At 42.5% G+C, this 10,908-nt stretch overlaps 2 protein-coding genes across 5 annotated transcripts; one reads left to right on the top strand and one right to left on the bottom strand.

The window, feature by feature from the left end:
- Nucleotides 1-3,741: 3,741 nt before the first annotated feature.
- RBM8A (RNA binding motif protein 8A) lies at nt 3,742-5,493 on the top strand. Of its 4 annotated transcripts, none has more exons than XM_079131247.1 (6): nt 3,743-3,888; nt 4,156-4,215; nt 4,350-4,424; nt 4,621-4,757; nt 5,042-5,178; nt 5,290-5,493. In XM_079131247.1, the coding sequence occupies exons 1-6, from the start codon at nt 3,822-3,824 to the stop codon at nt 5,333-5,335; spliced, it is 522 nt and encodes a 173-aa protein (XP_078987373.1). In that variant the 5' UTR covers nt 3,743-3,821; the 3' UTR covers nt 5,336-5,493. The 4 variants fall into 4 exon arrangements, with proteins under 4 accessions (XP_078987374.1, XP_078987373.1, XP_078987372.1 ...); XM_079131246.1 differs by having other exon boundaries at nt 3,744-3,888; nt 4,347-4,424; XM_079131245.1 differs by having other exon boundaries at nt 3,808-3,925; nt 4,347-4,424.
- A 131-nt stretch (nt 5,494-5,624) lies between these two features.
- LOC306656278 (gonadotropin-releasing hormone II receptor) lies at nt 5,625-10,848 on the bottom strand. Its single transcript, XM_079131284.1, has 3 exons — nt 9,958-10,848; nt 6,879-7,089; nt 5,625-6,163 (listed from the first exon to the last, which is right to left on the bottom strand). The coding sequence occupies exons 1-3, from the start codon at nt 10,465-10,467 to the stop codon at nt 5,754-5,756; spliced, it is 1,131 nt and encodes a 376-aa protein (XP_078987410.1). The 5' UTR covers nt 10,468-10,848; the 3' UTR covers nt 5,625-5,753.
- Between the last annotated feature and the right edge of the window lie 60 nt (nt 10,849-10,908).

The raw sequence follows: 10,908 nt of genomic DNA, 5'->3' as shown, positions 1-10,908 counted from the left end.
ACATTAAGTAATAATTATGAGTATTTTGGGAGCAGTAAAAAATAGATTGTATTGCTGGGGAAGGGCAGTCTGCCTTCTCTGGACATTTAAGGAGTCTGAATTTTTTTTTTCTCTTGGTACTAGGGGTTGAATTTTGTCCTTGGCACTTTCTCTTCAGCTCTACTCATTCCCACTCTCACAACTACAGTGGGTTAAACTTCTCTATACACATAATTCTCCAATCTATTTCTTATACCCCAACTTGTTTTGAACTTTTACATCTATATTTCCACACACGGGACATCACTACCTGAAGATGACAGGAGCACTGTGACCTCACATATCAAAAGTAAAGCCCAGGGCTGGGGAGATAGCTCAGTCGGTAGAGTGCTTGCCTTGTAAGCACAAGGCCCTGGGTTCAGTCCCCAGCACCCAAAAAAAAAAAAAAAAAAAAAGTAAAGCCCATTTTTCCAAACTTGCTTCTCTTTGACTCCCTAAATCCATTATTGGAATTATTATCTACCTAATTATCTAAACTAGAAACCTTAAATCCATCATTTAATCAGACACTATTTTTTTTGATTGTTTGGTTTTTTTGGTACCAGGGATTGAACCCTGGGGTGCTTAACCACTGAGCCACATCCCCAGCCCTTTTTTAAAAATATTTTATTTAGAGACAGGGTCTCACAGAGTTGCTTAGGGCCTTGCTAAATTGCTGAGGCTGCCTTTGAACTTGCCATCCTCCTGCCTCAGGACCTCCCGAGCCACGGGGATTACAAGTGCAGGGCACCAAGCCTGGCCAGACACTACTCTTGAGTCGACCGCCTATATAAATTGTTTTGTTCATATTTACTGCTGTAGTTCATTTCTTTCTCATATCTGAACTGGACTACTGCAGTAGCTTCCTAATTGGTTTTTGCATTCATTAACATCCTTCACGTTATTGTGATATTTCTTACTGAAATACTTATGACTGTGCCCCTCCTTTACTTAAACCATTGTTTAGTTGTTTTTAACCTTGAGCAACAATTCCAAAAGTTTTAGGTGTGAACCATTTGTGTTCCCTGAGATGATTTTAGGTGGTATACTTTTAGTAGTTTCTAATAGTTAGGCTTTCATCTGAATTTGTAGAAGAAAAAATATTGGTTTTCCACTTATGATAGTGATATTAAAATTTCCTGTTGGTGTAACTTTGTGTTTAAAAAAGTCTAAGGAAGAATAGTAAGCAAAAAATAACAAGGGGGCTACTAACAAATATTAAAAATCGTGAGTACTCAAAATATTTGAAGTAGAGAAATTTGGCTATAAGAAAAATTTCAAAATCCTTAGTATGGCAATTTGACCCTAAACTGTTTGTTCCCCAGTCATATGGCATCAGGCATACAGAATTTCTTGCCATTTTGATATTCATTTATTCATGAAGTATTTACCATATGCCTACTGTGAGTCTGGTACTGGGCTAAACTTGCAGATATAGTTGTAAATAAGCATCTCTGCCAAGGATTACGAGCAAAGACAATACACAAGGTTGAAAGTAAGCAAGGTAATTAAAGATTCTGGTTTAAGTTCTGTGAAGGAAATAAACAGACTAAGGCCTCAAAGGGCAAAAACACCTTTGTTGCCAGGCACAGTGGCACTTGCCTGTAATCCCAGCAATTTAGTAGGCTAAGGCAGGAGAATCACAAGTTCAAAGCCAGCTTCAGCAACTTATTTAGGCCCTGAGCAACTTAGTGAGACCCTGCCTGAAACCAAAAAATAAAAGGGGTAGGGATGTGACTCAGTGGTTGAACACCCCTGGGTTCAATCTCCAGTACAAAAAATAAAAAGAAAAGAAAAGAAAACCCCTTTAGTGACAGTAGTATTCAGACCTTAAGATGGAGGTTGAATAGGCAACAATAGGTGTTGAGAGGATGTGGGGAAAAAGGTACACTCATACATTGCTGGTGGGGATGCAAATTAGTGCAACCACTCTGGAAAACAGTGTGGAGAGTCCTTAGAAAACTTGGAATGGAACCTCCATTTGACCCAGCTATCCCACTCCTTGATTTATATCCAGAGGACTTAAAAGGACTTAAAGTCAGCATACTACAGTGATGCAGCCACATCAATGTTTATAGCAGCTCAATTCACAATAGCCAGATTATGAAACCAACTTAGATGCCCTTTGATAGATGAATGGATAAAGAAACTGTGGTATATATACACAATGGAATATTACTCAGCCATAAAGAAGAATAAAATTATGGCATTTGCAGGCAAATGGATGAAGTTGGAGAATATCATGCTAAGTGAGAAAAGCCAATCCCAAAAAACCAAAGGATGAATGATCTCTCTGATAAGTGGATGATGATACATAATGGGAGGTGGGAGGGAGGCAAGAATGGAGGAAGGACCTTCTCTAATGTTAGATACACATACAGGCATTCATAACTATTTGATTAATAAGTGAATCTGTAGTCCGCTATTGTTGAAGGTGTACATCAGGATCCAGAATTTGGGGGCACTATACTTCAACTCCTAGGTTTTTAAACATAAAACACCTGTTCCATTTTCAAAGACTCTAAAGCCATTATTTTATTTAAGGTCATGACTTTTCCTCCTTGATTTCCAGAGGGTGGCAGGGAGCGTTTGAAAGATATGTCTTAAGGAAAAAAAAAAAAGTTATCCAGGCATGGTTGGCCCACGACTGTAATCCCAGAGACTCCGGAGGCTGAGGCAGGAGGATTAAATATGAGGCCAGCCTCAGCCTCCAAATAGAAAATTAAAAATTAATTTTAATTTTAATTAATTAATTTTAATTAATTAATTTAAAAAATTTCTGTCTCCAAATAGAAAATTAAAAGAGGTCTGGGGAGGTATTTCAATGGTAAAGCGCCCCTGGTTTCAATCCCCTAGTACCCACCCTTAAAAAAAGGGGGGACAGGGGTGGAGTTGACATGTCTCATCAATCGAATTTTAATGGCAGCCTGGTCTATTGGTTTCCTTAAAGAAATTCGGTGCTGACAGTACGTTCCGGGCAGTTCTTTTGTTGTCGTTGATGTTTCTGTTGTTCTGTTTTGTTTTGTCCAAGAATTGAACCCAGAGGTGCTTAACCACTGAGTCACATCCCCAGCCCTTTTTATATTTAATTTAGAGACAGGTTTTGGTCGAGTTGTTCAGGGCTTCGCTAAATTGAACTTGTGATCCTCCAGCCTCAGTTTCAGCCTCTGCCTCCTAGTCGCTGGTATTACAGGCGTTTGAGTACCCGGCCCCGGGGCAGCTTTTCGAACCAGTACTGCTGACTAACATTTTTTTGCGGTGCTGGGATGGAATTCAAGGGTCTCGTGCCTAATAGGCAAGCACGCTACACTGAGCTACCTTCCAACCATGAACTGAATCTTTTTTTTTTTTTTTTTTTTTCTTTTTAATGCTTCCGTCGTAGTTGGGGTTGTTGCTTCTTGGATCAGAGTACAGGCCTAGAAGTTTTAACATAAAATTTTCAAGTTCTTCCATTTCCTACTTTGGAATGAAGAGAGACTGAACGCTGCCCTTGATTAAGAGAAAGCCACTGAATTAAAATTAAAAAAAAAAAAAAAAGAGGAAGCCACTTACTCCTCCTACCCTCCTAGTTTGTCCCTCCCACTGCGGCTGCACTCAGCTCTTGACCTGCCAAGATGGCTATCGGGATGCTTCCGGCATCTTTTTTAACTAGGCCCGCCTTTATTTGCGTATTTTGCCCGCGTCGAGAGCGGGACTTAGAGAGAGGCTGTGATTGGTCAGTTTGGCGACCTTTCCCCTCTGCGACAGTTTCCCGCAGTGCCTAGTTCCTAAGCGGTACAGACTAGCGCTTGTACGGAGGCAAGATGGCTGACGTGCTGGATCTTCATGAGGCCGGGGGCGAGGATTTCGCCATGGATGAGGATGGGGACGGTGAGGACAGTGGAGGCGGCTACGGGATGCGGGGAAGGTGCGAGAGAAGAGTGTAATAGGAGAAAAATTTCTGGGGTGGATGGATGGGAGCGGGGAATTGGGTCTCGGTTAGAGACTCCGCCTCTTTTGGAAGGAACAGGGGCGGGACCGGGAGGGGACTGAGCCTGGAAACGGGGGGGGGGGGGGGGTAAGCTTTCAGTGTCTTGGGAAAGACAGTTGTTATAAATGCCTCTTTTGTTACCCATCCTTTCTCTTTTGGGGCTCCAGAGAGCATCCACAAACTTAAAGAAAAGGCGAAAAAAAGAAAGGGCCGCGGCTTTGGTTCAGGTGAGTATGGGAACAGGAGATAGAGTGGATTAATGGAGAGGGAGCTGTGAGTTTTGGAGTCCCCACACGACTCACGGGGAACACTGGAAGGGAGGGAGAGTTTTCGGTGATCTGGTATGTGTTCTTTATAGAAGAGGGGTCCCGAGCGCGGATGCGTGAGGATTATGACAGTGTGGAGCAGGATGGTGATGAACCTGGACCACAACGCTGTGAGTTAAGATGGAACTTGTGGAGATCTGTGTCTGTAGGCATTTAAAATTAAAACTCCCAAAATTAAACTCAGTAGAAATGGGATTGGAGATAGCTTAATCAGTCTCTGGAGTCTGCACTTACTGCATTCCTGTCGTGATCCTGCTTGTTTTTTCTCTCATGTGCTCATAGAGCCACTCTTTTTTTCCCCAACAGCTGTTGAAGGCTGGATTCTCTTTGTCACTGGAGTCCATGAGGAAGCCACTGAAGAAGACATTCACGACAAATTCGCAGAATATGGGGAAATAAAAAACATCCACCTCAACCTGGATAGGCGTACAGGATACCTGAAGGTATCCTAAATGACATTTTAATGCCTCCCTTCCCCTCTAGCCTTGGTGGTTCTGTGGTTTCCGTGGTTGAAATAAAGTGACATTAGAAATTGATTTTGTTGGGCAAAGGAAAGAGACAGAGACAAATAAAACAGACACAAATGTACAGTAGGGATATATGGTGTACATTCATTGTGTAAAGTTTATACGTTTTTCTTTTAAGTATAAATCTGTATTTGAGGATGAGGGTATTCAATGCTTGGTAAAACAGGAAGGTTTTAACATTTTATTTCTCACTTACCCAGGGTTATACTCTAGTCGAATATGAAACATACAAAGAGGCCCAGGCTGCTATGGAAGGACTCAATGGCCAGGATTTGATGGGACAGCAGATCAGCGTGGATTGGTGTTTTGTTCGGGGTCCACCCAAAGGCAAGAGAAGGTAAAATGGAAAGGGCAAACACTATCTTGGTGAAGGGAACATGAACAAAACAGAACATTTTATTATATCCCTTTGATGGACTCCCTGCCTTCCTTCTCTCTTTTTCCCTAGAGGTGGACGAAGACGCAGCAGGAGTCCAGACCGGAGACGTCGTTGACAATTCCTCTGTTATCCAGATGGTCTCTCCAAGATTCCATTTGGCCATGCAGCCGTCAAGAAATAGGGCTGAGGTGGAACTCACTGTTTATATTTAATCTGTTACCCTGCTTAATGTTTCTTTTGAGTCATGAATAAATGTCCCATTTTGGTTTTCTACATTTAAAATTACTTTCATGTTCTAGTAGTAAATGCTCTGATGCACTGTTTATAGTAAGGCAGTATGGGTCACTGTGAAGATAGTTCTGTTAAGGAGTGAATTCTACATTAGACGTAGTCTTAAGTCTCAGGTAAGGTTAAAACACAGGTCTCAGTATTTCTTTTCTTGGAAGCTAAATAAGCAGGGGCAGCAGGAAATGTTCTTAGGGTATTAGAGAGTAATGACTATCCTTGTATACTCTGTTGTGAGAGAATGGATGTTATAGGAATGTCTCTTCTGTTTCTCCTCTTCTTGATGTCACATTTGTTTGCATTTTCAGCTGTCTAAGGGTTTGACTTTCCTGTTGGGGTATTCTCCTAGACCCTTTTTCCTGGGAGGAGTCTTTACTGAGTGTTTGGTGCCTTCTTCGGCAGCCAAGAGTGAAGGCTCCATAGAGGAGAGGATCCAAAGGAGCATTGAGAAGGCCAAAGAGGAAAAGGATATGGCTGAGGCTGGGAGGGACTTCAGTTAGCATGGTGGGGGAGAACCAGTACCACAGACCCAGTAGGTAATAAGGTGTCCAGCAGAGGACGAAGGTCAGCAAAACAAGGAGGGCCAGTCGCAGGGCCCGAAGACGAACACGGGGGCGAGTGTCTAAGGAGCGGCGGAGGGTAAATTCATCAGCAGGGGCTGGGGATTTAGAAAATACGCTCAAATTCAGAACCACTCAGTTTCTGAACTGAGTATAGGGTAAATTGATGGAAGGGCAATACAGTGAGTTGGACACCCCCCATCACCAAGGGAGAAAGTGATGTAAGCCGTCTTCCCCTTCCCAACCTGGGACTATGATCACCTCCTAGACATTATGACAGACATGTTTGAGAAAAGGTTTTTTTTGTTTGTCTTACTGGGGATTGAACCTAGAGCTTCCCACATACCGGGCAAGTGGTTTACCACACAGATACATACCCAGACCTTCTTTTAAATTGTATTTTGAGACAGGATCTCACTAAGTTGGCCAAGTTGGCCTTGAACTTGTGATCCTCTTGTCTCAGCCTCCTGAATAGTTGGGATTATAGGCATGTACCACCATGCATGGTGAGAGGTTTTGATTGAGATGCTGTTAGGCGAAGCTACCAAGTCTACTTTAAGACTCGATGAGGTTAAAAATTAAGAACACTGATCACCTTTCCCTCTAATCTTTGTCTAGTGTACTCAGCTGAGCTAGAGGCAGTTTAGAATTGAAGGCATTCAATAAAGTTTATCTCCAGTGTCAGGTGCTAGAGATATGGTTAGCATCTTACTTTGGTTTAGTGACTGACATAGCCGTTGGGTAGGTAAATAAATGAAGCTAGAGGCAACAGTTCTGGGAGTAAGGACTAAAGCCTGGGAATTGAAGTCTCACCATGGCTCCCCTTCCTTGTCTGGGGACTGGACACACTGAGGACAATGCGGCTATAGCAGATGGCCATGGCAGTCAGTGGCAGCAGAAAAAGGCAGCAGAAGGTGAAGAAGTTATAGGTAGTTTCTTGCCATTGAGCCTTGAAGCTGCCTTTGGTGACACACTGAGTGAAGGAGACTGGGCCAGCTCGGTGGACAGTATGAAACAGGAACAGCTAGAATGGAGTTGAGACTATTAGAACTGGTTCCTGCACTGTCTGACTTACCCACCTGTGTCACAACAGCTCCTCCCATTTGTTAATTCCAAGAGCAGCACTTAAGGAAAAATACAGCACTGAGTAGTGGTCTGTCCATAGTGCCACTTTAGAAAGGTGAGAAATGTATCTTGAAAATGCCTATCTTTCCCTTGAATAGAGTGCTGAGCTTGTAGCTGTTAAATCCTGGAACTTAAAAGAGTCCTTCCTTTTCAAATTCTAGCTTAATACCACTTTATGAAAGAATGAATCACCACCACTTTACCCATATGATTTTCCTGGTATATTTGTGGTAATTTTTTTTTTTTTTTTTGTATCAGGGGTTGAACCCAGGGGCACTTAACCACTGAGCTACATCTCCAGCCCTTTTTATTTTTTACTTTGAGACAGTGCCTAAGTTGCCAAGGCTGGTTTTGAACTTGTGACCTCCTATCTCAGCAATTTAGCATTTAATATTTTCTGAATGCTATTGGCTGCCCCTCCCACCTTTTGGTAAGTTTCTGGGGTTTTGGATTGAATCAGCAGAATACTTTTCAGCTTAGAGTTGCAGGGTTAGAGTACCTTTGTCCTAATAATATAAATTGGGTCGCTGTTTGATAAGAGGTAAGCCCAGTAGTCAGATTCCCAGATACTCTTGATTCTTTTGGGGAAAGTGAGTTCAGCAAACATGAGGAACTTTGAGAATTATGAGAAAGACTATAAAAATAGTCAAATTCCCTGAAATTTACAAGTTTGGCCCACAGCCTTGCTTCTCTCCTTTTTCATATTTTATATGTTCACTTACCACCTACATAGAAATCTTCCCTTCAACTACTTAAAACTGGAACTTTGAGCCCATAAAAATAAGTAATTTCTAGCTATGCCTAATACTCCCTTTCTATTCTTACATCATACTATAAATTTTTTAGGGAAACATTTTAAATACAGTATATGGACAGTACAGAATTTATTCAAAAGACTAATCTTCCTCTTTTACATGTATACATGTCATTACCAATTTGCCATTGAAACATTGAGATTGCAGTTAACAAGTTGCCAAACTTTAAGAAAGAATTAAATTCATTTACTATTACATCATCTTGTGCCAGCATGGATTTCAGGGGATTCAGCCAAAGGCTTAAGGTAGTTAATGGTAGAGCCTAGACTTGGGAGGGAGAAAAAAGCAAAATAAAAGTCAAATAATACAACAATAACAGTCATCCCCCACATCTAAACTTTTAAGAAAATACATATTTTTAGTTGTAGATAGACACAATACCTTTATTTATTCATTTTATGTGGTACCAAGGATTGAACCCAGTGCCTCAACGTGTGAGCTATAATCCCAGCCTGCATCTAAACTTTTTTTTATAAACAAACCCAAATACTATTGCACTATGGCAACAGGCCTCTTAATTGTGTGATGCCAGGGAGTGAACCCAGGGTGTTGAGCATGTCAAGCAGGCAGTCTACCATTGAGCTATATCCCTAGCCTGCAGGCTTCTTTTTATTGTAAAGATCCTGTTTGTAACATCCTTGGAAATTGTGTGTGTGTGCTTATGCATATATATATATATATATATATATATATATATAGATAGTCTTCTGTACTACAGTCAGAATTTTGATAGTTAAATTTCTAATATTTGAGAATTTAAGCATCAAATCTTAAATCTGACTATATTGCATTATTCCAGAGACTGAGATTGCAGACGCTTTTTGGTCTTCAGACACAGTCCTAATTTTACAGTCACTTGGTAGTGGGTTTTGTATTGAAAGAATTGCTCAACGTTTAGCTTTTTTCTAGATTTCTAGTTTCTTTTCAGTATTGAGATTGGATTAACCAGTACTCAATTTGGATGTTCCCTTGTTTCCAGTTTTAACACCCATTCTACAGTAAAACCAGAGTAAAAATTACGAAACTGATTGATATTCTTTTACCTTAGTGTCTCCACTGCTTTCAGAATAAAGTACAAACAGTACTTCTCTAAGTAGCAACCTCTTGAGATTCTCTACTCTCCATCCTGAGCATTTCTCCTTGAACTTGTTTAACGCCTTTCTATTTTTCAAGAATCAAATTTCTCAGACTGCAAGAGTGAGTCAGACACCCTCCATTGTTCTTTAACTCCTTACCTCAAGACGGCACACTCTAGTCTCTAGCATAATTGCCTAATTTGTCTCCTGCATGAGTCTATAATTTTTTTTTTTTTTTGGTCCTGAAGATGGAACCCAGGGGTGCTTTACCACTGAGCTACATCCCCAGTGCTTTTATTTCTTTTAATTTGAGACAGGGTCTTGTTTAATTGCTGAGGCTGGCCTTGAACTTCTGATCCTCCTGCCTCCTGAGTCACTGGGATTACAGGCATGTGCCATCACAGCAGGTAATACCTTTTCTGAAGACAGGCCTTTTGTTGCTATATCCTTAGCGTCTGAGTGTATCTAGAGATGACTCGTTATTTTTTAGTCTATGAATGAATACCTATACCTCCAAGTTTTACCCAAAGCCCCTGATTTCGCTTTTTTCTTAGTAGACTCCCACGTTTCCTCCCTGCCCTAGAGTTTTTCTGCACCAATCTGAAGGAGGTGGAACTGGGAAGCTGCGAAAAGATGGAAGCCATGCTCAGTAAAGCAAATCTAAAGGAAGAGACAAAAATAATGGGGTAGTGCTTTTCAAAAGTAGACTCTTACCAGATGTAAATTAACATGAAAATGATCTTAACTTGCCCAAGAGGTAGCAGTAAAGATTATCTAATGGCTAATGGTGGCCAACGGCACTCTTTTTGACTCACAAGGCTCATACAGTGTAATCAAATTCCTATCCAGCCCAGCCAATAGTCCCAAGTCACTCACCTGGGGCAAGGCAAGCAGGAAACTAAGTCCCCAGGCTACGCCCAGAAGTTTCCTTCCACCTGAACGGGGTCCAAGCGGGTTGAGTACTGCTGCCTGGCGGTCAAGTCCGATGACTACAGGCAGGAAAGCTGCGGCATACATGGCCATTAGTTTCAAGAACATAAGTGTCCGACACGCGATGTCTCCAGCCAGCCACTGAACGGTAATATTCCAGGTAGCATCTAGGGGCATGACCACAAAAGTGACCAGCAAATCGGCAGCTGCTAAATGGGCGAAGAGTCGCCGGACCGGAGAGGGTCGGCGCTGGCTGGATTGCCGCCGTGTCACTGACCATAGCACGGTCAGGTTTCCTCCAGCCGAAGAAACAAAGAGCACAACGGTCACTCCCACTCTGACCTTGGCTGCAGCTGAGAAGGTGGGTAGCTCTGAGTCTTCCACCTCCACTCCTGATCCCGCCCATATATCCTCCCCCACTGCTGACCCGCGAGGGGTGCCATTGCCAGCAGACATGGTGGCCTGGAAGGGAAGGTTGGGGAAGATGAACTGTGGGTATGGCGCAGTGAGCTCTGGTCGCTGGCGGATTCTTCGCTCTCCTTTTCAGGATCTGAAGATTATTGCGAATTTCGTCCACTAAAGTCTCTGTCCCTGGAGACGCTCTATCTTTTTTGGAGGAGGTCACCAAACAAGAATCTGGTGCTAATCATGCCCCTTTTCACTTGGACAGTTAGATTAGTCAGGACTTTAGTATTGCCTCAGACCTCTTTAGCGCCTAGACTTCTGGATTCTGCCGGAGCATGCGTGCACGCGTGAGAGTACGAGCTTAAGGGGTGGTCGTCTGGGTTCACCCGCCAGGAATTCTATTCCAGTTGCCAGGGCGCGGTCGCTACAGCGCCTTTCACGCCCCGCCTCCGTCCCTCCAGGCCCCGCCCTTAGTCCTGAACGTTTAAATCT

This window comes from Sciurus vulgaris (assembly GCF_902686455.1).
Source record: "Sciurus vulgaris genome assembly, chromosome: 1".
Classification (NCBI taxonomy): Eukaryota; Metazoa; Chordata; class Mammalia; order Rodentia; family Sciuridae; genus Sciurus; species Sciurus vulgaris.
Note: the sequence above shows the minus strand (reverse complement) of the source record. Positions and strands in the feature narration are given on the sequence as shown.